General features: G+C 35.8%; 2 protein-coding genes and 1 pseudogene across 2 annotated transcripts; all 3 read left to right on the top strand.

The window, feature by feature from the left end:
- Nucleotides 1-1,411: 1,411 nt before the first annotated feature.
- On the top strand, nt 1,412-5,737 carry LOC143630322 (uncharacterized). The gene is made up of 13 exons (XM_077099373.1): nt 1,412-1,526; nt 1,613-1,771; nt 2,513-2,764; nt 2,835-2,954; nt 3,045-3,125; nt 3,200-3,295; nt 3,372-3,467; nt 3,530-3,583; nt 3,667-3,870; nt 3,935-4,060; nt 4,730-4,795; nt 4,877-5,176; nt 5,258-5,737. Exons 1-13 carry the CDS (start codon nt 1,464-1,466, stop codon nt 5,732-5,734), a joined length of 2,094 nt encoding a protein of 697 aa, XP_076955488.1. The 5' UTR covers nt 1,412-1,463; the 3' UTR covers nt 5,735-5,737.
- Nucleotides 5,738-7,481: 1,744 nt separating this feature from the next.
- LOC143630298 (putative methyltransferase PMT27) lies at nt 7,482-10,459 on the top strand. The gene is made up of 7 exons (XM_077099356.1): nt 7,482-8,555; nt 8,644-8,793; nt 8,874-9,144; nt 9,248-9,358; nt 9,434-9,608; nt 9,683-9,955; nt 10,060-10,459. The coding sequence occupies exons 1-7, from the start codon at nt 7,482-7,484 to the stop codon at nt 10,457-10,459; spliced, it is 2,454 nt and encodes an 817-aa protein (XP_076955471.1).
- Nucleotides 10,460-16,422: 5,963 nt separating this feature from the next.
- Nucleotides 16,423-26,193, top strand: part of LOC143630297 (putative methyltransferase PMT27) — a 94,388-nt pseudogene continuing 84,617 nt past the window's right edge.

Genomic DNA, 26,193 nt, shown 5'->3' with positions numbered 1-26,193 from the left:
TAAAGTGGGTAGAGGCCGTGAGTTGAACTACTGTGATTGGTGCCATGAAAGGAGATTGGAAAGTGTTTGAAAAAAAAAATGTTGCAGTAGGATCAATTCTCGTTTGAGATGGAGGCTCTTGATACCATATGAAGATTTGGTATATAATGAGAATGCTTTACATTATTAGTCAGAATACATAGGTTATAAATAGCCCTTTACAACATGCATACAAAGGTAAGGAGAGATCTAAGGCTAATTCTATGATAAATAATAACAACCACAATAATTGTCTAAATATAGATTAAGGTGAAAATGGAAATATAATAAATATACAATCACTGAATGGTTTCCTTAATAAAGGAATCTTGACATCGGACACTTTCTTTACACATGGAAAAAATACAAGACAGAAGTTGATGGCCACATCTTCACCTCAGTAATTGCGAGTTGCAACATTAAGGAAGAGACTAGACGCGACTATAACACAAGCCGACCGCGGCTAGAATACATATGTCCAACAACTTGCCTACACGTTGAGAGTACTCCAAGGAGATGTAACGCTTTTAGACACCTGGATTTATTTAAGGAAACATAAGTAATGTAAGAGAACTATACGAAAGAACATCTATCTCATTGGTTAGATACGAATGTAATTGGGTCGTGTGTCGACAAAGAAATAACGTCCAAGACCATCACTATAACGACTTAATGGTAAGTAAGTATTGGAGGCATCAAAAGGATAAAGTATACTCTATTGGGACACAAGGGCATTTACGGTGCATGAGCCCTCTTTGCACTTAAACGGATATAACACCTTATGTAAGCACAATTTGTCCTAGATGTTTCATTACAAGTTCCTCGAAAAGTAATTCTATAAGTACCACCCCCTGTTTAAGGAAAAGACACACTCTTCTCTTTCTACTCTTATGCTTAATATCTTTTGTCGATTCTTATTCTCCAAAGACATTGTCATACCGGTGGGTGATGACATGGAGAAATCCGTTCTTCTAAGTAAGACAAATCTGAACGAGACGAGTCACTATTTTATACTGTTTGTAAACTTTAGTCCCATGCCCGATAACAACCTAACCTTTTCCTTAGTGTAAATTTCTTTTGAAAAATTGCTCATTTGATTTCTCAAAAAGCAAAGAAATCAATAAACCATTTGAAAAAGCTCCTTTGAAAATTGATAATTTTTTTTTTCGAAAAACATATAAACAAATAAATAAACCAAACGCTCTCCATGGTGAAGTTTTAAAAGCTATATGTAATAGTAACATAGCCTAAGGTAAAGGGGTAGTAATGTAGATCCTGCAAATATTAGTGTCAAATTAGCAAAAGAAATGAGTCTGAAAAGCACGCTCGAGTCGACTCGAAACCGTCGTCGTCTTCTGCAAATTGGTCTTCAGCTCAACAAATCAAATCGGTCGATTAAATTAATTAAGCATAATTAGCAGGCAGACGATCGCTTCAACATTAATATGAGGAAGCGAGATTTAGCAATTCTTATGCTTGCCGCCTTCGCCATATTCTTCTCTCTTCAGGTAGTAGTTAGTTAGTTAGTTAGTTATCTCATTGACCTAATTCAAATTAAATGACTAATCACTGTTTTTAACAAATAATAAATCAGCACGAAGGCGATTTCTCGTTCAAGGAGGCGTGGTACCATCTGACAGACGAGTATCCGATTAAGTACGAAGGGGAACGTCTTCCTCCGCCTATTGTCTCTGATCTTAATGGTGATGGCAAGAAGGAGGTCCTTGTGGCCACTCATTACGCTAAAATTCAGGTGTTCTTATTTTATTTACGCTTTCAGTTAGAAGGCAATTTTAGCTGTGGTTGAACTCAAGTTATGCACCTATAGGTCTAACAAACTTATTAGTTGTGATTATTATCATATTAAGTTGAACTCAGAGTCCCTAATTAGTTTGTTGTTGCTCTATTGTGTCTTTTGTTTGTGTAACAACTGCTAAATGCTTGCAAATCATTCTAACTTTTTTGTAAGCCTAGCTTCCTATCATATATGAAATTTTTATTTATGTATTAAGTTACCTACTGGATCATCACTAAATCGAATAAAGTTACAACTTTGTGACATCTTGTACTTACTGATATTTGTTGCTGCACCTATAGTTCTTAATTTGAACCAATTGTGATTGTATTCAGATTCCAAAATGACGGTAACAATCTGACATAGATTGAGCCTCTTGGTTGTGTTTTTCATCACTTTAAGTTGAGTTCAGAGTGCCTAATTAGTTAGTTATTGGTCTCTTGTGGCTGTTGTTTATGTAACAACTGCTAAATATTCCTGAATCGTTACCTTTTTTGTATTTGTACACTTTGATTCCCTGAAATGATAAACTTTTAATGTTCTGTTTGCTTGCAAATCACTGTAAACTTTTGTTAATCTAATGAAATTTGTATATATGTTTGGTTATGGAGTTTAATGTACTAAGTTACCTACTGGAGTATGGATATCAGTAACTGAACAAAGTTAAAACTTTGTGACATCTTGTACTTACTGATATAGGTTTTGGAGCCTCACTCAAGGCGTGTGGATGAAGGGTTTAGCGAGGCGCGTGTTCTTGCAGAGGTGAGTCTGTTACCGGATAAGATCAGGATAGCTTCAGGCAGACGGGCAGTGGCCATGGCAACAGGGGTGGTTGACCGAACTTTCAAACGTGGTCAAGTACAAAAACAGGTCTTGGTTGTTGTGACATCGGGTTGGTCCATTATGTGCTTCGATCACAACCTGCAGAAACTATGGGAGACAAACGTTCAGGTGAGAACATGAAAGGCAGTTTTGGAATCTTAGTTTCTGTGATCAAATTAATAAACTTTTACTGTTTTAGGAGGATTTTCCACATAATGCTCACCATAGAGAGATATCTATTTCTGTAAGTAATTATACATTAAAACATGGAGATGCTGGTCTTGTAATTGTTGGAGGACGCATGGAAATGCAGCCGCATGTATGTTTTTTTCTCTCAACTTTTTTGAATTTGATCAAACAATATTAAATAGTGAACTTTAGAATTAAATTACTAATTTCATTATTTCAGATGCACCTAGATCCTTTTGAAGAAATACAAATGGCTAAAGAAAATGCAGATCAACATAGAAGAAGTGCAAGTGAAAAAGAAGTAAGTAATTGCAAATTAATTTCTGTATCAATTTTTTAATCAAACATTTCATTTCCTTTCTTTTCTTTTTTTAGTCTGCAGATGCTTCTGCTGCTGTGGATTTACGACATTTTGCATTTTATGCTTATGCGGGGCGAACAGGTACACTTCGCTGGAGTAGAAAGAATGAGGTTAGTAAAGTTAATGTTGAGCACGGAAACTATACTGTATTTTCATTTACTTACAATTATTATTGTTGAATAATAGAACATTGAAGCGGCTCCTTCAGAAGAATCTAGACTAATCCCTCAACATAATTATAAGCTTGATGTTCATGCTCTTAATACACGTCGACCTGGAGAGGTACTCAAAGCACAACATGTTTATATATCTTAATCATTGTTTCTGAACATTTTCATTTGTAGTTTGAATGCAGGGAGTTTAGAGAATCAATTCTTGGAATTATGCCACATCACTGGGTAAGTGAAAGGCGTTTGGTTTTCATTTTTTTTAATTTTTTTAATTTTTTTTAAAATCACCTGACTAGTTTTGTGTGCCACAGGATAGACGGGAGGATACAATGTTAAAGCTGGCTCACTTTAGGCGACACAAAAGGAAGGCAGTCAAGAGAACACCTGGAAAAACTTCAAATTACCCTTTTCACAAGCCGGAGGAAAACCATCCTCCTGGGAAAGACTCAACAAAAAAGATTTCAAATTTAATTGGAAAAGCTGCAAATTTTGCTAACTCAGCCAAGACTAAAAAGGTAAATTTTGAAAAACAAGTGGTATATTACATGTTACTGAAGGAATTTTGTGATCTGTTTGCAGGCATCGCCTTATGTTCCGACAATTACAAATTACACACAGCTTTGGTGGGTACCGAATGTTGTTGTGGCTCATGCGAAAGAAGGGATTGAGGTTTTGCATTTGGCATCCGGTCGCACGTTATGCAAGGTAACATCGCGCTTTTGAAACTAAGTGAACCTAAGTGAACGTTTTAGTGAACCGTTCGGCAGGAAGTTTGTTGATGTTCGTTTATTTAATAAACGAGCGAACATGTACAACTTTTTTTTATTCAGTTAGTTAAACGGGACATGAACACATGTTTCGTTTGTTCATTTATGTTCATCATTTACGCTCGTCTATAGTCGTTCGTTTTGGTTTACTTATGTTTGTTATAAGTTCGTTCGTTTATATATTCAGTTAAAAGTTTTAGACCCATTACAATTTAGTCTAGCTTTATTAGATTTCTAGGCTTGACAGGATTACACTTGGCTATGTTCATTATTCTATGTTCAGTTATGTTTGTTCGTTTGTGTTTGTAAATCGTTTGTTTATTAGCAATCATAAACGAACATGGACACACTCATGTGCTTAACGAACGGACAGGAACAAGAAACCCCCGTTCATTTAATCGTTTGTGTTCGATCGTTTGTTTAGTTAAAGATAATCAAACGAACACAAACGTTTTTCATTTGCGTTCTTCCTTCTCATTTACAAGCCTACAAAGCTATACTATTAATTACTACTACAATTTTTTGTGTTCTTGTATCATGTGTATATCAATTATCTAGCCCCATATATTTTTGTTTTGAGTTGTTTCCAAAATTTTGCTTTCTTCAGCTTCACCTTCAAGAGGGTGGCCTGCATGCTGATATAAATGGAGATGGAGTTCTTGATCATGTCCAGGTTTGGCTTTTGCAGCTTTGAGCGTTTTTTCTTGTCTTATCAATTTGTCATTAAGTTATATTAATAATATTTTTTGTGCAGGCCGTTGGAGGGAATGGTGCTGAACAGACAGTTGTTAGTGGATCAATGGAGGTGTTGAAACCTTGTTGGGCTGTCGCAACATCTGGTGTACCCGTACGCGAACAGCTTTTTAATGTTTCTATATGCCACTACTCACATTTCAACATATTCCCTCATGGAGAATATTCTAGAAGCTTTAGTAGATCTGTGGATGTAACTTCACTCGAGGTAGCAACACCAATCCTCATCCCGACAAATGATGGTCATAAACATCGAAAGGGTAGCCATGGAGACATTGTTTTTTTAACAAATCGTGGCGAGGTATGAAATATAAATTGTTAATCTTCTAGTTTTTGTTATTGTTCTTTTAACGAACTAAATGGGTGGGATTGTGTGTGGCAGGTTACAGCTTATTCACCTGGTCTGCATGGACAAGAAGCGATCTGGAATTGGCAGCTGTTGACTGGTGCAACATGGTCAAACCTTCCATCGCCAGCAGGGATGATGGATGCTGGTTACGTGGTCCCCACTTTGAAACCGTTTAATTTACGGATGCATGATAATCAGCATTTTATCTTAGCGGCAGGTGATCAAGAGGCGGTAGTAATATCGGCTGGCGGAAGTCCACTGGCTTCTATTGACCTTCCTGCACCACCGACTCATGCCTTGGTTGATGCGGATTTCTCAAATGATGGGTTGACCGATCTTATTGTTGTGACTTCTAATGGGGTGTATGGGTTTGTTCAAACAAGGCAACCGGGGGCTCTGTTTTTTAGCACACTTGTTGGCTGCTTAATAGTTGTGATGGGGGTTATATTTGTCACTCAACATTTGAACTCAATGAAGGGAAAACCTCGAGTTCCATCGGGCCACATTTGAAAAAGATGATGTAAGGTGTTTAATGAAACAATGAAGTGTCTTTATTTGCTTTTAAGTTGGTTGTCAAGAGAGGTGCTATGAAGGTTGTATAAGAGGGTTTTATGTATACAAACTTGCGGATTGGTAGACCATTTAGTCATAATGCAGTTTCATTTTTGTAAATTCGGTTACGGTGTTGGTTAGAGAGTGAAAGAGCCTATTTGCAAGATCTTTACTTTATTTAGCCAAAAGTCTTTTAAAGTAAACGCGCAAGCGTACTAAATCTGTAGACACGCATATTTTATCAGAGTGATTTCAAGGCAGGGAGGAGCTGTTGATAAGATGTGATTTCATCTCTCCATAAGATTAATATTATGGGTTAACATCTTGAAATTTCTAATTTGCCCTCAAATAGAACTGGATAACTATCAAGTGTTTTGGTAGTAACTTAGTTTTCTAATTTTAGTTTCAAGAAATAAATGTGGGAACTGGGAAGGTTGCTTGTAGGTGGTGTTAATGATTGTCATATTACAGGCGATAATGAAAAACAAACCACGTAGAAACCACCTACGCGAAGGGGTGATATTCACACTGAGGCGTGCTATGGTTAGTGAAGGCGAGGTGTTGCTTTGTGATTGGCTCCACCTAAATATAAATATTATTAAAAGCTAAGCCATCTCTTTTCATGCGCGAAAATTAACATAACTTAATTTCACATTCACTTGAGGGGTGATGGGTAGCGCGGTAAGAGTGATGCCTATGTGGCATATTCCATATTCACGGTCTAATAACATAACCTTTGGCCTAAAGGTTTGTAGAGCCATTAAGGCTTTTAGCTTTATGCCTATATGGTAGATTGATTGATGCTATAAAAGTTATGACTTATTGTTTTATTTTCGTTGTTTTTGTATTACATAAGAAACCGATAGCGAGTACTCTAACGAAAATAAAACATAAGTAACTTTTTCTTATGCATTTATGCTGTCCTTCACAATATAAGGTTTCAATATCATTTTCGTCTTCTCTCCCTGTAAGTCGTTGCAAAAGCACTAGGATGAGATCATGAGAAGACTTCAGTTTATACCCGTTGGTATTCCATGGTGAACGTCTTTGCAATGTTGATGTTCTTCGGTTTGCATGTTAACCTTAGCATAGATTAGGAACAAACCGAATTAAGCAAAATGCAACCGTATTAACCATATCAAACAAATACTCGATGCTTAAGTAAATTCTTTTTGTTAAAACCAAAAATTAAGGTTCAGTTTTGGTTTTGTGTGTGGTATATATAATCAATCATGAACAATAACCGAACATGCATGTTATTGCCAACTTGTTTAACTTGATCAGGACCTTCTTGCTGTGAGATTAACAAAATTTTGTCTATGTTCTTTGCCTGTTCTAACTCACAGGATGTTAAAAGTTGATTTTATCATGAAGCTGCTACTACATGTGTTATGTTACACACTAAAATAATGATTTCTTTCTTGATATATATATAAAACAACAGACTGTTTATCATCAACATCTATATATAGACACACACACAAGAAGTTATTAAGAGTTAAATTAATTGATGCAAGACCATTTTTGAGAAATGATAGAGAAATAATAATAATGTGTAGGACTAGGAGAGAAAAAAGGGCAAGGCAGAAATGTGGCAACAAATGCAATACCCTTGTCTTTTGGATCTTGACAATCTAATTTTGTTCTTTCTTAGTTTTTCTGTTTAACAAACTTACTAAAACTTCTCTTTGTGATTGTAACCACCATGCCCACCGGAAAACACCGCGCAAACAAGCGATCTTCTGGTGGTTCCTATGCATCCACCATCTCCACCCTTGTCTTTGTATGCATATTCATGTTAGGTGTCTGGATGCTCACTTCCAACTCCTATGCTTCCTCAAACAAACCCATAGCCAAGATCACCATCCGCAAGATCCCCATCGACCCTCCCGCTTTTGAAGACAACCCAGGTGACCTTCCTGAAGATGCCATCCAGCCGGACGATGGTTCAGGAACACGCTTTGACCACCCGAACACCAGGTCAAATGTAACCAAACCACAAGTTGACAAACAACCACATGTTGAAAAGGAAGCAGAAGAGACTCAAAATCAAAATGTTGAGAGAGGCACGGCATTTGGTAACACTACGGGCGTTGAAGAAAAGAAAACTCGTAAACATGCATACGTGGCAGATGGCAGTAAAACGGGTGCGATGAAAAATGAGGAAAATGATGTATCAGAGGACGAACAAAAGAAAATTCAATATGATATGCAGACGGATGCGACAAGTGGCAAGGATAATGAAGAGCATGATGTAACCGAAGATGAACAAGAACAAACACAAAATGATCAAATACAAACGAACGAAGACAAACTAATAGAAACTAAAAACCATTCAGAAAATAAAACAAAAATGCCAGTTGATGAAGTAAAAAAAGCCGACACCACCGCCATTGCCATCATAGCACCAATTAAAGACTCAAAGGCGACGGAAAGCAGCGGGACAATGATGGTTGGTGGAAGTTCTTCCGGGATTCCAATGGAGTCAAATGAGTCAAAGAGAGGATGGAAGACTCAAGCGGGCCAGTCACACAACGAAAAAGAACGACTAAGTGATGTCGCTGGCGTGGCACCTGGTTACAAATGGCAATTATGCAATGTTACAACTGGGACAGATTTTATACCTTGTTTGGATAATGAAAAAGCAATCAAGAAACTGGCTGGTAGGAATCATTATGAGCATAGGGAACGACATTGCCCCGAGGTGGGTCCCACGTGTCTTGTACCGATACCCGAGGGTTACAGGACATCGATTCCATGGCCTCATAGCAGAGATAAGGTATACTTTTAGTAAAATATCATAATATGTTGATAATATCATACATATTTGGTCATGTTTAAATGATAGTATAAAGATGTAAATGCAGATATGGTTCCATAATGTACCACACAAGTCATTAGCAAATGTAAAGGGCCACCAAAATTGGGTCAAAGTGACCGGAGAATTTCTTACTTTCCCGGGAGGTGGGACCCAGTTTATACACGGTGCTCTGCATTATATTGACATGCTACAACAGGTAATAAGTTAATTAAATTCATTAAGTTATTTAAGTAGTTATAAAGTATGAATAATTCGCGGGGCTTTTATTTAACGCAGGCAGTGCCGGAGATTGAATGGGGAAAGCATACTAGAGTAGTTTTGGATGTAGGGTGTGGTGTAGCAAGTTTTGGAGGCTACCTTTTTGACAAAAATACCCTTGCGATGTCTTTTGCGCCTAATGATGAACACGAATCTCAAATTCAATTTGCACTTGAAAGAGGAATACCTGCTATTTCTGCTGTTATGGGCACTCGTCGCCTTCCGTTTCCAAGCAATGTTTATGATCTTATACATTGTGCTCGGTGTAGAGTACCCTGGCACAAAGAAGGTTCAAACACGAACCTTTTTTGTTTATTTCATAAAAAAATACTAGCTTTAGTCTTTAGAACCTGAAACACCATATGAACTGAGTTAGTATTCTTTCTCTTAAGGTGGAAAGCTTCTTCTGGAGGTTAATCGTCTGCTTCGTCCGGGAGGTTATTTTGTTTGGTCAGCAACGCCTGTGTACCGAAAAGATGGAGAGGATGCGAAAATATGGGAAGGTATTGTTAAATAATATTCATGATTAATAAAATTATATTAACTTTTAGTAACTAAAATAAAAAACTTAAACTCAGAAATGTCGGCTTTAACGGTTGCAATGTGTTGGGAGCTTGTTACTATCACTAAAGATGAACTCAATGAAGTCGATGCAGCCATCTACCGAAAACCAGAATCAAATGAATGCTACAGTGGAAGAAAAGTACAAGAACCACCAATGTGCAAGCCTGATGATGACCCAAATGCTGCATGGTAAACATTTAAGAAAAAATAGATCAAATTTAACTTTGAAATTTTAATATAAATTATTCGGTTTTTTTTGGCAGGTACATATCTCTACAGGCGTGTATGCACAACAACCCAATCGGAGACATAGAGAGAGGTTCAAGATGGCCCGAAGACTGGCCCGTTAGGGTCCAAACACCCCCGTATTGGTTAACCAACTCCCAAATGGGAATTTATGGAAAACCATTTCCAGATGATTTTAAAGCAGATTATGATCATTGGAAACAGATTGTCACCAAATCATATATGAAGGATTTACGGTTAAACTGGGCCAATGTTAGAAATGTTATGGACATGAGAGCTGTTTATGGTGGGTAAGTGCGAAATCAAACATTCGTCTACGTTTAGTGTTAACTATTAACTATTAAGATACAATTTGAAATAATCTTACGAATGTTGACCCGTTGTTAATTAACAGGTTTGCTGCAGCATTGAAGGATTTAAAACTATGGGTGATGAATGTAGTGAGCACAAGCTCTCCCGACACGCTGCCAATAATATTTGAGAGGGGTCTTTTTGGAATTTACCATGATTGGTGTGAATCTTTTAGCACATACCCTCGAACGTATGATCTGCTTCATGCAGATCATCTGTTTTCCATGTTGGCAAAAAGGTGCAAAATCGCACCTGCCGTCGTTGAAATGGATAGAATTTTGAGGCCAGGCGGACAACTGATCATTCGAGATGATTCCAAGACAATAATGGAAGTTGAAGAGTTGTTAAAGTCACTACATTGGGATATCCTTGCTAAGAAGCGAGGAATATTAAGTGCCCGAAAGTCAACTTGGAGACCCGATGTTTATGCGATAGCTTCGTAGTCGAATAGATGATTCTAAATTTTGAGATTATGCAAATCTTGAAATGTGAGGTAAAACACACATGAAAAAGTGTTGGAAAGTAAGAAGTTAAAAACTTGACATTAAAAGATAATACTGACAGTTTCACTTCTTATTCAGTTTGTACATACACACCAATCCGAACAGCTACTTGAAGATCTACATGACTAAATTATTTACATAACATAAAGACATATAAGTAATTAACTTTAGAGTAATCATATAACATAACCAGAACATAAGAGAAGAAAAGCTAGCTAACCATCAGCACGGCCAATATGTTTCCCGTTCACAAATATCTGAGGAACAGTACGACAGCCAACCAGGTCTAAAAGCACATTCGGGATTTTGTACCCGTCATCTGAAAGTAACATGGTTTAATATGTTTATGTTAGTGTTTAACCGTAAGACATCATATTATTCCAAGGGAAATTGACTCATGAAAATGTTAACGGTTAGTGATCAAAGAATGATAAATTATTGGCATATAACACCAAGTGTTCTCATATAGTTTCCATAAAGAAAATCAGTTGCATATATATATATTCAATCTATTAACACTCACATTAATAGTATTGTATTTAGATATGTATAAAATGAGTTATATCAGGTGGTCAAGGCACGGTCAAAACTGGTTTGGAAAAGACTAGTTCAAGTTTAAAACCGGTTTAAAGGCAAGAATGTTCAGTAGTCTAGCCTGATCAACACTGGTGAAGCTTGATGGAATCCGGGGTCCCCCCCAACACCCACGCATTTTTATCCAAGTTTCGCCATTGCCGATCAAACCGGTATGGGAAAAACGTTTTTTGGAATGCATCAAAATTTGGACGCGTCCAAACCGGTGGTGAGGGAACGAGATTACAAAATGGTCGCGGATCAACAGACTGAGTCTTGAACCGAACATGTTTGAGCTGAAATCGGGTATGGCTATACCGGGTTGGTGGGCCCAACCCGGTTTTTTATTTACATATCTACTGCAATTGTTTAAAAACACAGTCAACTTTATTCTATTCTGTTGATATAATACTGTATAACTTTTATTGTTCAAAGGTACAATTTTAAAAACCTTATGATCAAGAAAATGGAGTTGGTGAAGTTGTTGTACCATTTTTTAAATATTTTTATGGTCTTCATAAATCATAACTAATTTATAGTTTAATTATTTTACATTTCAAGATGCTAAAGATTTAACAAATAAAAATGTCATGTTTAGTTTTAAATGTAAGGCTGAGGGGTGCGGAGCGCGAGAAAGGGCGCAAGAGGCGAGACGCTCGCGCCCCGGGGCGCGAGGACCACACCACCGAGGCGCGAGAGGGGCGCGAAAGGGGCGCGAGCGCGGAAAAAGAGGCAGGCGCGGGTGGGGTAGCGGCTGGGGGGAGCGTGAAAGAGGTCTGGGAATGCGTGAAAAGAGCCGTTGGGCTCGTTTTTTATTAAAAAAAAAAAATTTATTTACTCTATATAATAACATACATTGCAACCAATATCAAACCAAACCAACACCCGATTTTTTCTCTATATTCAACCTATATCAAACCCAAACCAACACCAATATCACATACCACACCCAAAACCCAAAATCACCCCATCTTCCAAACCTTTTTTTAAAAACATGGCTGGAAATTGGTACCCAAACCTAGATTCAGATTACAGTTACGAGGATTTATGGTCGGCACCGGACCAAGCGATGTTTTATTCGGGGTCGCAACAACCATCCGGCTTTCAACCATCCAACATACAACCGTCTCCTAACTTTGTAGTTCCGGAGACACAAGAACCAGAAGGTGAAGCTGCGGGACAAAGAAGACGCGTCCACCGGAAAAAACAAATTGCAACGGACGGGTCGGGTTCGGCTTCGACCGGAAGGACGAAACGGAAAATCACTCCGTGGTCATCGGATGAGAAGGAAGCCCTGTGTCGGGCTTGGATAGTCACTTCTGAGGATCGGCGTTGCGGTAATTGTTTTAACGTTTTTAAAAATGATTTTTAATAAAAAAGTTAAATGACTTACAAATTTATTTATGCATTTTGCAGCGGACTACCAAAAGAGCAAGGTCTTTTGGACAAAGGTTAGGGAGACGTTCTATTCGCTCGTTGGGAGTACAGAGCGGACCGCCGATATGATTTCGGGTCGGTGGACCGAAATCAGAAAATTTGTCGGCTTGTTTACTAATCTGTTCAACAGGAACGCCGGTCGTATGAGACCAAGTGGCAGTGACGATTTGGCGGTTTATAATTTCACTGTCGAAGAGTGGAGGCAGGAGTGCCTGCGGAGGTATGGGACGGTGAAGACGTGGGACGATGTAAAGGTGTGGGAGAGGTTGAGAAGGTGTTCTAAGTGGGTTGAGCTGGTGGCGCCGGACGTTGATGCGGAAGTAGGGCCGAAACGGACTAAAACTAGTTCGTCTGGAGCGTACAGCACTTCCGCCGGGTCGGATTGCCGGGTTGGATTCGACCTAAACGTTGCGGGGGAGGAAACGTCTTCACCGCCGAGAAGGCGGCCATTGGGAAGGGACGCCAGGGGCAAAAAACCGGCTGAGGGGGAAGCCGTAAACATCAACGATCTTGTTGAATCCCTCAATAAATTCAACAAAACCATGGAGGTGGTCTCTAATGACAAAAAGGAAAAAAAAAGAATGAGAGATTTGGAATTCCTTACAAGAGACTTCAGTAACCTAAATCCGGTCGACCAAATGCTGATGGAAAAACAAAAGGAACGTATCCGGAAGAGGTTGATCGAAGAAGACCAAGCCGAAGAATAAGAATAATGTTTTTTTTTAGTACTTTAATTTTTTTTAGATATTAATGTGTTTTTTTAATTAATGTGTGTTTTTTTAAATAATTTATGAGTTTTTTTAATAATACGTTTTTTTAATACATTTATAAAAAAATAAAAAAAAAAACCACTCGCGCCCCCTCTCGCGCCCCTCCACACCATGCCCCGGGGCGCGAGCACCACTACCAACACCCATCTTATCAAGTTTCTCTCTCTGCCACACGTCACAATATTATTGGCTGGCGCCCCCACTCGCGCCCCTCTCGCGCCCCCCACACCCCTCAGCCTAACAAATAGTCTTTTTATGATATTTGTTTGCGAATCAACGCGTATTTGATGTTATTTAATCATGACAAATTAGTGAAATTACATAACTTTTGAAAGAAAAAATGTCGATGTAACATTTAAAATATCTAAATTAATTAATGTATTGACCGACATATTTGAGCGGCTAAAACTAACATGTTTAACTTGTTTCAAATAAATTATTTGGCCCGTTTTAACAACCTGGCTTTTTACCCCGCTGAATGATTATTTGGATCTGGCGTTGTCATAAGAAACCGGACCGAACTAGCTTTTTAAATGTGAACTATATAAAAAAATATACCTTGTAATTGGTCAAAAGGTTTTTAAACAACAGACTCATTCTTACCATATCTCTTTGTGCTATCAAAACTGAAAGCGACCCTACAAGCACGCTTCCAGCAAGGGCGGACTTTTATAGGAGCGGGGAGGAATCTCCTCCCCCCCCCCCCCGACCAAGGCTTTCATTAACATGGGTTTTCAGTTCTTGTAGAAGCTGGTTTTTTAGGGTTTGAACTTTGTCCCCTTGAATCGTACGTTGTGCTTTAGAGAAATGATAGTAAATATAGTAGTATGAAAAGAACAAGAATGGTTTTATCCGACGAACAAAGATGTTCATGGGATGAAAGAGATATAGTTGCAAGTTTTCTGAACTTTGAGAAGATGAAGTGTTAAGTCTCTTTAAAGTCAAAAAGTTGTTTTACTACGGTGAAATGACTGATAAGATTGATGTCTTGAAAGTTGGTAGCCTTTTAACAATTTAAAAAAATGTACTTATGTTAACTCTTTTTTAATGATGATAATCTTTTTAATCTAATATTTTCTTATTCTAAACATATTTTAGATAAAAAGAATGGCGTATTCGTCTATACCAAACTTTTAAAAAGCGTTTAATTATCTACATTAATCGTTATCCGTTGGTTGTGATTTCAGAGCTTAATGATTTGAATGCTTGATTATTTCGGTCCCCCCCCCTCAAATATAAAAGTCCAAGTTCCGTCACTGGCTTCCTGACCCTTGTCTATAAAGCCGGGTCTAGTATCCTCTCTTCCATAACCTTTGTTTTCTCACGGGGTTGTGGTTTCTTGCACCCTCTTTTATAAATCACATATAATTTGTTTGTACGATAAAGACAAATTTTCTCTGTGTTTTTCCTCTGGAGAATGTATGAAAAAATAACTAGCTTTTCGCAAGTTTCTGGCAATAGTAATACCTCTGGTCATCTTTCATATCAAAGGTAAATATGTTTTAATAATAAATTTATTCCCATCTTCTAAAGAATTATACGAATTCGACATCTTAATAGAGGAATGATAAAAGGATCTATTATAGGATGCATGAAATGTTCATATAATCATCAATCATCATATTGTAATCTAACTCATTCTTGTTCATCAATTTTTTTTTAATTAATAACTTATTTTATTATAAATCTAATAATTTATTTACAAGTTTTAACATAACAAAATTATACGAACTCGTGTTAAAAAATACGTATTGTTAAACATAACCGGTTTTTAATTAAATCTATATTGAAATGTTTATAAAAAAGTAAACAAGATTGTCTTTAAAGTTTTTTTAAAATAGTTAAATAATATAAATTATTAAAAAACATATTATAGATAAATCTAACTTTTTTAAAAGAATAAGAAATTTAATTTAGCAACCCATGGCATCATGCCATGTGTCAACCATTTTAATTAAAAAAAACAAATAAAGGATGATAAAGAGTTGGATTTATTTTTAATCACATAAATTCATGTATATTTTGAGAATTGATCTACAAAAATGATGTAACACTTGTAACCATCAATTTAGGTGATTGGGGATGACCAAACATCGAAGAAGATTAATTGTAAACGTGCATTTGAAGATAAAGTAGATATATGAAAAGGTAATTTGTGACTCTTGTTTGTTCTACAAGAGTTATAACTATTATTAAAACAAGAATTGCAACCAATAAAAGAAAATAAATATTTTAGGATCGTAGTATTTGGGTTTTCCAATTTATGATGCCAAAACTTGAAAGTGATATTGTGAATTGTGACAGTGGACAAAGAATTAAGAGACGTGTAACGAAGTTCATAAATATTGTTGCTAGCTTTTCCTTGTCATATGGAACAGACTTGACCTTCAGCATAAATAAGCGAACGGATCGAGTAACAAAAGCACTTTAAGCCTGCCGCAACGGCGACATAAATTTTATTCATAATGGTAACGGACACTGTAAAGGGGAGGTTGAAGAGCTTCATAGGCGTGCATTGAAGAAACTGTGATGCGAACGATCTAATGTAGTGATTGCAACCCAGATATTCATGTTAGGTGTCTGGATGCTCACTTCTAACTCCTATGCTTCCTCAAACAAACCCATAGCCAAGATCACCATCCGCAAGATCCCATCGACCCTCCCGCTTTTGAAGACAACCCGGGTGACCTTCCTGAAGACGCCATCCAGCCGGACGATGGTTCAGGAACACGCTTTGACCCCACCACCAGGTCAAATGATACCAAACCACAAGTTGACAAACAACCACATTTTGAAAAGGACGCAGATTAGACTCAAAACCAAAATGTTGGGCGAGGCACGACGTTTGGTAACAATACGGTCGTTGAAGAAAAGAAAACTCGTAATCATGCATACGTGGCAGATGGCAGTAAAACGGGTGTGATGAAAAATGAGGAAAATGATGTATCAGAGGACGAACAAAAGAAAATTCAAAATGATATGCAAACGGATGCGACAAGTGGCAAGGATAATGAAGAACGTGATATGACCGAAGACGAACAAGAACAAACAAAAAATGATCAATTATAACCGAACGAAGAAAAACAAATTGAAACTGAAAACCGTTCAGAAAATAAAACAAAAATGCAAGTAGAGAAAGTCAAAACAACAGACAATATCGCTATTGCCATCATAGCACCAACTAAAGACTCAAAGGCGACAACAAGCAGCGGGACAATGATGGTTGGTGGAAGTTCTTCCGGGATTCCCATAGAGTCAAATGAGTCAAAGAAAGGATGGAAGACTCAAGCGGGTCAGTCACAAAACGAAAAAGAACGACTAAGTGATGTCGCTGTCGTGGCACCTTATTACAAATGGGAATTATGCAATGTTACAATTGGGACAAATTTTATACCTTGTTTGGATAATTAAAAAGCAATCAAGAAACTGGCCGGTAGGAATCATTATGAGCATAGAGAATGACATTGCCCGAGGTGGGCCCCACGTGTCTTGTACCGATACCCAAGGGTTACAGGTCACCTATACCATGGCCTCATAGCGTAACATTCGTCAATTTACGAACCCAAAATTTCGACCCGCTTAAAAGCCAAAGTTATTTAATATCATTTTAGCTAGAATATTTTATTATATTGAATAGATCTTAAAAGATTAATTTGTTTTATTATTATAACTATTGATGTTTTCAGTAATTTATAAAAGTTAAATTATATATATATAATTATATGAGTGAAAATTCTCAAAATGACCCATTCATAGAATGTGTTTCCAAGTTTATCCCCAGTAATTCAAGTTTCCAACTTTGTCCTTTTGTATCTCGTCGCCGACGACATGATAGCGAACACCGACGATGCGTTACTGAAACAAATAGGATAACGACACGTGGCCGGAATCTGTGTTGACGATGCGTTATGTTGCTAACGTAGGGTAGCGGCGATGCTAACGTAACGTAGGGTAGCAACGATGCGTTATCCACTAACGCATCGTCGACGACCTATTCCGGCCACGTGTCGTTATCCTATTTGTTTCGGTAACGCATCGCCGGTGTTCAATATCATGTCGTCGACGACGAGTTAACAAAGGGACAAAATTGGAAACTTGAATTATTGGGAATAAACTTGTAAACACATTTTTTAAATGAGCTATTATAGGAATTTTCATGAAAATATATTGTTTCCTTGTTTGTAATCTCTATTTAAGAAAATCTCAGCCCCTTAAAGTCTATCAACTTTTAATCACAACCATTCAAATTAAGCGGTTAGCAGAAGTTGCACACTCTCTCTCCTAAATCTTATGCAGTTACGTTCTCCCTCCGACGTTCACTTGTGTATACAACCTTGCTTTTGCTTATGTAAATCGACAGAGGAAATGAAGAGCGGGTAAAACCTAATAAGAGTTACTATTATTCCAAGGATACGATTCATATGTCAAATTAATGGATGCTTTTTTGGATTATATCTTAACCTATCTGATAAAACTGAGCAGTGTTAATTTGTATTTCTGATCCCCACAACCACCATCGTTGCTTTATGGTGTTGGAGCAGTAATGAATCGCTAAGGTAATCAACTAAATTTCATTAACTTTTTTTTTACTCTCGATCATATGAAAGTCTACTTTGATTGTAAATTTCAACCCTTCTTTTTACAAATATGGTTCGTGTGAATTGCAACAGTTTCGAATTGGACCGATTTGATTAACATAGACTGGTGCAGGCCGCTTCAATCCGTTTGAGATTGCTTGATGAAATGCGTAAATGAACTTCAACACTGGATTTTGATTGAAAAGACACTTCTTTTTCCACCTTTGATCTGATCAAAATTCTTGTGATACTTATATAGAGTTCAATTTAATTTCCCTCGCTTTTTTTTTAATGAACATGTTTAGTTTAAAGTTGATATATAGCTATATAACCAGAGTTTTCAAATCAGGGGCATTTTTTTTTTCTTTTTATGAGATGTCAAATGTGAGTCCAATCGTGGGTTGGTTAATGGTGGAATTCCTTCTTAGTTGCATGCTCGTGAATCCTGTCTTTGGTAAATGCCATTTTCCTTTTTCTATCTATTCTTTTTATGTATTTGTGAAAAATACACATTTAACTTTCTTAAGAGATAAATAAGGAAACTAAATACACTTCACAAAGCTATTTATGTCATATATTTACTACCAGCTCTCTACACATAGTCTTATGGTTGAAAGTTCTATGTGCAAACATATCACACACTCACTTACATTGTTGTAAGGTTCAATCTTTCTGTGTGTTTTATCACCATTGTTACACAATGTAGTCAAAATAAAGTATTGCCTCAAAGTATTATACAATTACAATATTTTATCTATTTACTCATTTGATTTCAGCTTTGTAAATTGATTGTTCTTTTGTTTCTTATTTTTAAATTACAAATGGCAGGTTCTAATGGTGGAAGAATGTTATACGCCCTGGGGTATATACTTAGGTGCTCATTGCCATCAATACACCGCATAAATAATTAAACACAAGTACAATGGAGTTGAATCAGTTGATCACTCTTATGTTGCAAAATCGTATTACAACCTTTTTGGACTCGATTTGTTACTTTATTCCCTCTTTGGAGTTTGGATGCCGTAAGCAGCCCTTTTATTTGCGTATTTTTCATATGTTAAATAGCTGATGGTTTATTCATTTTTACACTATTAAACGTTAATTTTGTATAATCACCTTAGTGCGTTATATATTTTATTTTTGCATATCATGAACACTTCAGGCCTAATATGGTAAACATGCATTTTCAACCAGACTGGTGCGGACCGCTTCAATCAGTTTGAGATGTAAATTATTGTGAATACATCCGCCAACTGCTTCAATCAGTTTGAGATCAATGGTGTTTGGGGGAACTGATCGGCTTTCAAAACTCGATGCTTGAACTCCCATCAGCGGAAACAAAACAACCAAATTTCTATTGATTGCTTGAAACCACCAGCGCTGTCACTGATGTTACTCGGACCGAAGCCGATGAAATTGATCTGATATAAAAAAACAAGTGTAATTTTGGAATTTAACTCTTAAATGGAACGCTTTGGGTAAAATTACAGGTAATCAATCAAGCCTTTTGATTTGTTCTTTCAATGCAGATCCACAAGTATGATGTTCATACCCACTCACAAATTCAATGCTTTATACCAATCCTTTACTAATTTTTTTATTGTTCGTAAAGATTGCTCGGTTGTGACTTGTATCATTATCAAGTTAGTTGATTTGTATTAACTTCCAGAGTCTATTCCTTTTTTTAATCACATTGCTTTTTTTTTTGTTAATCTGAGAACTGTGGAGATGGAAAGAGTCTGTGGAAATGTTTGTTTATGTTCTCGAGGAGTTGACATTTTCTAATTTTTTAAAATGTGTTTATGTTATTTGTTCATTTGACTTCATATTTTTGTTGTTATACTATACACCACGCATAAAGGTACAAGTTGGTGCATTATGGGTGTCAATTTAGGTGATGTCGACCTCTTAGAATTTCTTCAACAGTTTAAAACATATCATTATTATTATATTGAGACGTGCTTTGTATAAGTAGAAACCAGTTTTGCAGGTCCAGTAACCGGTGCAAGCAGTGAAGCTGAAGCAACACAAAGATTGCACAATCTGTAGCCACTTTTGTAATTCATCAATTTGTGCAAGAGTTTTGTTTTATGTCAACCCAACGATTTCTGAAGTTGTATTTGCCTTGAATTCATCATCTCCTTTGTATACTGGCTAGGAGACATGTGTAATGTTACTTTCCTTGCTAATTTATGTTTAATATATGATTTGTTGTGAGCTCATACAATCATCAAGTACCGTTGGCATTGCCAACAACTCAAATACATGTTGGCACTGTTTAGTGTCTTAAAATGACATGTTGGTTGTGTTGGAATCAATGTTTATGTTCTTCCTTAACTTTTTTCTTAATCCCACATTGAATTATTGCAATGGAAAAAAAAATACTCAGAATGATGCATTAATAAATAAAAAGGGAGTGTTACATTTCCTTGAAACCACATTGAAGTTGAAAGAAAAACTCTTAAATCACCAAGACTTCGTCGAATTATGAATTATCATTTTAATGAAGTCGGTTATTTGTTTTACTGATAAATTAAACGAGATAAGCTTTTATCTTAAACATATACTATTTTGGTTTAGAATAAAAAAAAAGAAAGTTGTCATTATTATATAAACTTCTTGTCCACCGAACAGGTATAAAACTAGTTATATTATAGTTATTAAAAAAAGAAAATAAAAATTTTTAGAAAGTTAACGGCAACTAATGCCTCACTTTCATTATTCTTTTTTGTTATTTTATTATTATTATTATTATTATTATTATTGTTATTGTTATTATTATTATTATTTTCTTTAATTCAAACTTTTCTTCAAGATAATCTCTAAACTTTCTCATCAAGTTAGGGTTTTAATCCCACTCAATTATAAATACACCATTCTCTTGCTCATTAATCTCTACATCTCTTTTCTGCCTAAAACATTCATCCAAGTAAGTTTTGTTTTGTTTACAGTTTTTCTTTATCAAAATCCATTCCAAAACATCAACAATATTATTATTTTCAATGTTTCAGATTTTACAACAAGAATGATCTTCAAAGATTGAGTCATATCTCGTTCATAACAAACTGTAATGATGCAATGTCAAAGCATATCATTAACTTTATTGAGTTACGATTCTAACGACTATTTATTTGCATTTTTATTCTTTCGTATGGCTTCACAGTCGTTATTTCAAAATTTATGCACAGATCTGTACCCTCTGTGAAGATCGGCTATTTTAGCTTATCTCGGGTCCGAATCTGGGCAAACATTATAAATAAAACTAGTACATAACCCGCGCATTGCGACGAAAGCATTGATATACATTAACCAGCGTGGCGCAATGAAATGTTGACAAAACATAAAGTTACTAAAGTGTAACATTCGTTATTTTTGATACCCTAAAACCTGACCCAATTAAAAATTATTGTTATTATTATTATTATTATTATTATCATTATTTTTATTCTTATTGTTTCGGATCCTTGTATGAAATATTATTTGTTGGTCATGTATACGTTAATCTAAACCGTTTGTTGAATTAAATGTTATAACTATCAAACTTGTGCAATTTAACCCCTTTCACTTAGTTCTAACAACATCTATAACTTAAACCAAACCCTTGGGACTTTTATGCAATTTGTTTAAAAGTTATTTTTTTCTTTTTTCTCCTTTCTCCTTCTTCCCGTCGAGTAGCACCCCCCTTTCTTTTTATTTCGCAAAACTCGGCATAATCAACGGAATTGACTTTGTACAAATGTTAAGTGATCAAGAACGCTTCCAAATCATACCTTACTTGTGTTAATTGACAACCATATGACAACCATTCTCACATTAACAAATTGCGGACCAAACCGACACCAAAACGCTATAAATACACAATCTTAATCCAATTAAACTCGTCCACAGCTCACTCAAGCTATCGCGACCTAAACCCCGATGCTTAATTATACAATATCAACCTCTTGATCTTCGTTTTTAACCTCCTTATAACCGGCCATGTTTTGATCTCGTTCCCCCTCTTCTGATCTTCGTTTGAGGTTTTGACTTTGCTACCTCTCGAGCGCGACGCTTATTCTCTTACCAATCTTAACATATTTATTCATTTGCTTATTCTCTAAGGTGAGTTTACATACACCCTTTTTCCATATTTATATTTTTTTTGGGGGGGGGGGGTGGCATTTATACCCTATTTACATTACTCATTTTTATTTATTTATCTATTCATAAAACAATTCAATATATGTTTATGTGTAATTATTTCATGCTCTTTGATGATGCTCTATGTGCTTAATTGTTTATTTTATGTTTGGTGGTTGGTATCTCATCCTCATCTAGTATGATCATACACTTACCCAAGTACTTTGATTTCATATCAATAGGAACGGGTCCACATCTATTTAGTTATTTACATTTTCATAGGAATTGTGATGCTCAACATTAACATATGAATTGTGGTTTTATCTATATATGTATCTCAACTAAAACTTATGTATTCTCACCAACATTCATGTTGACAAACTCTATTTTTATACATGCTACATGTACAAGTAATTTACATTGATCAAGATTGAAGATATTAGTTTTTACCTTAGGATATTTATTCAAACAATAAATATGATGTAATTGTTTTAATTACTATAATTGTGTACTTGTTTTGTTATTAATGAATTAAATAATTATTGTCACTTTAATTAGTGTCTTTTGAGCTACTGTCCAATCAATACGTTACGCCCCGGCATGTTCCGCCTTTGGTCAGGGTGTGACATAAAGTTTGTCTATGCTTTATGGCATATTTGGTTTTAATAAAAGTCGTATCAAAACGTAGATAGAAATAAGGATGTATCTATCCAAAAGTAAGCTGTCGTGAAAAAACATAATTTATATATATTTAACCATATGTTTTGGTCGCACATTATGTGTGTGACATTTGTCATTTTCGGTTTAACTTGTATTTGTTTTTGTATTGGAAACCCGAACCCGTTTCAGGTCTTTCGGATTCGTCGTTATAAATAAAATGTTGGGCTTTATGTTCGTTTATGTTACACAAATTTTGGATCAAGAAAACATATTTTTCGGTACGTTAAAACACCTCTTTATGACTAAAAACGACTTAAAACAAACTTCAAGGACTAATTGTGTCAAACACCTTTTGTTGTTTGTGCATTGTTTGACCATTTTTAACCAATAAAATGCAAGTTACCCCTTATATGTAAACCATATTTTTTTTCCACTATAAAAGCAAGTCCCATGCATCCATTTTAGCTGCTCCTTCTTCTCCAAACTCTCTCAAACTAAGATCTAAGTATTCTTTCTCCAAGGTCTTGAAAATTTGACTTCTCAAGGTCAAGCTAATACTAATATTTGTTTCTAACTAATTCTTGGTAATTAAAGCTTGATGTTGCAACATATATATAATATACACCCCTTGTTTACCTTCAGCTTTTACTTCTCCGGTCACGGTCGGTTAAAGTGCCGTGCTACAAGGCAAGGTTTCATGGAGGACTATTATAGTCCTTGGTAAACACTTTAATATATGCTCTAATTTATGCTTTAATATTACTTGGGAATGAGAAGACAAGATGAAAGAAAAGTACCCGCACTTGTTTATTATAGATTCTTCTTAATTTTGAGACGAAATTTCCTAAAGTAGGGAAGACTGTGACATTTGTTATTTTCGGTTTAACTTGTATTTGTTTTTGTATTGGAAACCCGACCTGTTTCAGGTCTTTCGAATCCGTCGTTATAAATAAAATGTTGGGTTTTATGTTCGTCTATGTTACACAAATGTCGGATCAAGAAAACATCCTTTTCGGTACGTTAAAACACCTCTTTATGGCTAAAAACGACTTAAAACAAACTTAAAGGACTAATTGTGTCAAACAGCTCTTGTTGTTTGTGCATTGTTTGACCATTTTTAACCAATGAAATGCAAGATACCCCTTATGTGTAAACCATACTTTTTCCACTATAAAAGCAAGTCCCATGCATCCATTTTGGTTGCTCTTTCTTCTCCAAACTCTCTCAAACTAGATCTAAGTATTCTTTCTCCAAGTTCTTGATAATTTGACTTCTCAAGGTCAAGCTAATACTAATATTTGTTTCTAACTAATTCTTGGAAATTAAAGCTTGATGTTGCAACATATATATAATATACACCCCTTGTTTACCTTCGGCTTTCACTACTCCGGTCACGGTCGGTTGAAGTGTCGTGCTACAAGGCAAGGCTTCATGGATGACTATTATAGTCCTTGATACACACTTTAATATATGCTCTAATTTACGCTTTAATTTTGTTTATGCTTATTATTATTGTTTAGTCTTTACTTACTTTTAGTTTCCAAATCATTTTAATAGTTCAATGGATTGGGTATGTGGTAGCCATCCTCGGTTTCATCCCGAGTCGAGAACCGAACCAAAACCGAACTTTTGTTAAATGCTTAATCATTAACATGTCGTATGTAAGACTCAAGTATTATTATTTTAAGCGTATTTCAATGAGTTCTATGGTATTGAGTATGTGGCAACCATCCTCGGTTTTATTTCGAGTCACGGACCGAACCGAAACCGAACTCTTGTTTAAACACTTTATTTGAACATGATGTATGTAAACTTGAGTATCATCATCTCTAAATTATTTTAATAAAGTTCTATGGTATTAGATATGTGGCAACCATCCTCGGTTTTATTCCGAGTTAAGGACCGAACCAAGACGGAACTAAACCGAGTTCACTCGCCTAAGACACACAAGTGTGTTTTGGGCCACCGAATTTCATTTTCTTCAAAAACTATATTATAAACAAATTTTATCTTGTTTTCTCAAAATACTTGGTATGCCGGATCCAATATGATCTTATAACAAGGTTGGACTGACAAAACCAAACACTCGCTTGACGGACGTCGAGGTTCTTCTTAATAGAACTACACACTTGGTCAAGCTTCTTTGATTTCATTGAGTTATCTCATAACATTTAATACTTTGGAATATCGGCTTCGAGCTTGACCAACTATCAAGACGTGAACCGACAAATCCGAACACTCGTAAAATCTCGTTAAGGTATCTATTTAACTTTGCAATATTGCAATTATACCAAATATTTACTTAACAAAGGTTAAGTAAAAAAACTAATGAATAGAATACCGAGACCCGATTTCGAGTAAACCTACTTTTCTAAAACCATTACTTTAATTCTTATGTATTTACACTTTAACTCTCAAACTTTAATTATTTATTTTAGTTGTCAAGTTATTTTACTTTAAAGCCTTTAAAGCCATCTACTAACTCAAGACCCTTTTTAATCTAGGTTGTGCCCGTTGAACTTAACCTTCCCCGTTTTATCGCAAACTACCATTCAAGTTACTAATTTCACGTGAGTACATTTCATCCCCTCACTTTTATACTTTGGGGGTAACATGCATACTTATTCAAACCAAAAATGATTTATAATACTCGATCCTCAAACCACAAATGTTAGGGTGTATGATACTAGAATACTTTCTCTATTGTGTGTATATGTTTCATATGCTTTACGTGCACGAGTGTTTATTTTTATGTTGTTGTTGAGCCTCAATAAGTATGATCATACGCTCCCCTAACTACTTTAGCCTTGTGCTAGTAGAATAGGGCCTCATTATCCAAGTATGTCGGTTGTTACCGATTAGAAAGGATCCTCAATTACTTATGATTTATATACCGCAATTGCTGCTTTTATTTATAGTTTCATATACGATTTGTGGATTTTGCATCATATTATATATACTCAAAACTATGAAATTGCTCACCAACTACGTGTTGACAAATATTATTCTATGCATTGTTACAGGTTTGATTATTGATTATTGGAGTTCGAAGATGCTATTTTATTTTGAGACCGTTTAAGTTATTAGAAGAATGAACAATTAAATTCTTATATTTGGTGTTGTTATGTATGAACAAGATGTATTTCTTTTGTGATTTAATTAAATTAATGAGTTGTTTAAATATTGTCACTTTAATATTGTCTTGTGTTCATGGGCAATCCGTTGCACCCTGGCATGTTCCGCCGCCTTTGGCAGGGGTGTAACAATGTGAGCCGGGTAATCTGGTATTTAATTAAATTTATACTGAGATGCATGTAGAAACATCGCCGTTTGTATTTGAAATTTAGAGTACATTACGATGTGAAATAAAAGTTAAAAATATATTACATTTGACCCACATCGGTTTCGAACAAAACTTATACCGACACGTAAAGATAAATGGTCACATCACAATGGTATGTTCGAAATTTAAGAAACATTATTTTCAAAAATAAAAATGTTTGTAATATTAATTATAGAAATAATATAAAATATGCCA

This window comes from Bidens hawaiensis, unplaced genomic scaffold, assembly GCF_021521415.1.
Source record: "Bidens hawaiensis isolate Kalapana, Puna unplaced genomic scaffold, B.hawaiensis_p1.1 tig00005637_1, whole genome shotgun sequence".
NCBI lineage: Eukaryota > Viridiplantae > Streptophyta > Magnoliopsida > Asterales > Asteraceae > Bidens > Bidens hawaiensis.
The sequence above is the reverse complement of the archived record's forward strand: the minus strand, read 5'-3'. Positions and strand labels throughout refer to the sequence as shown.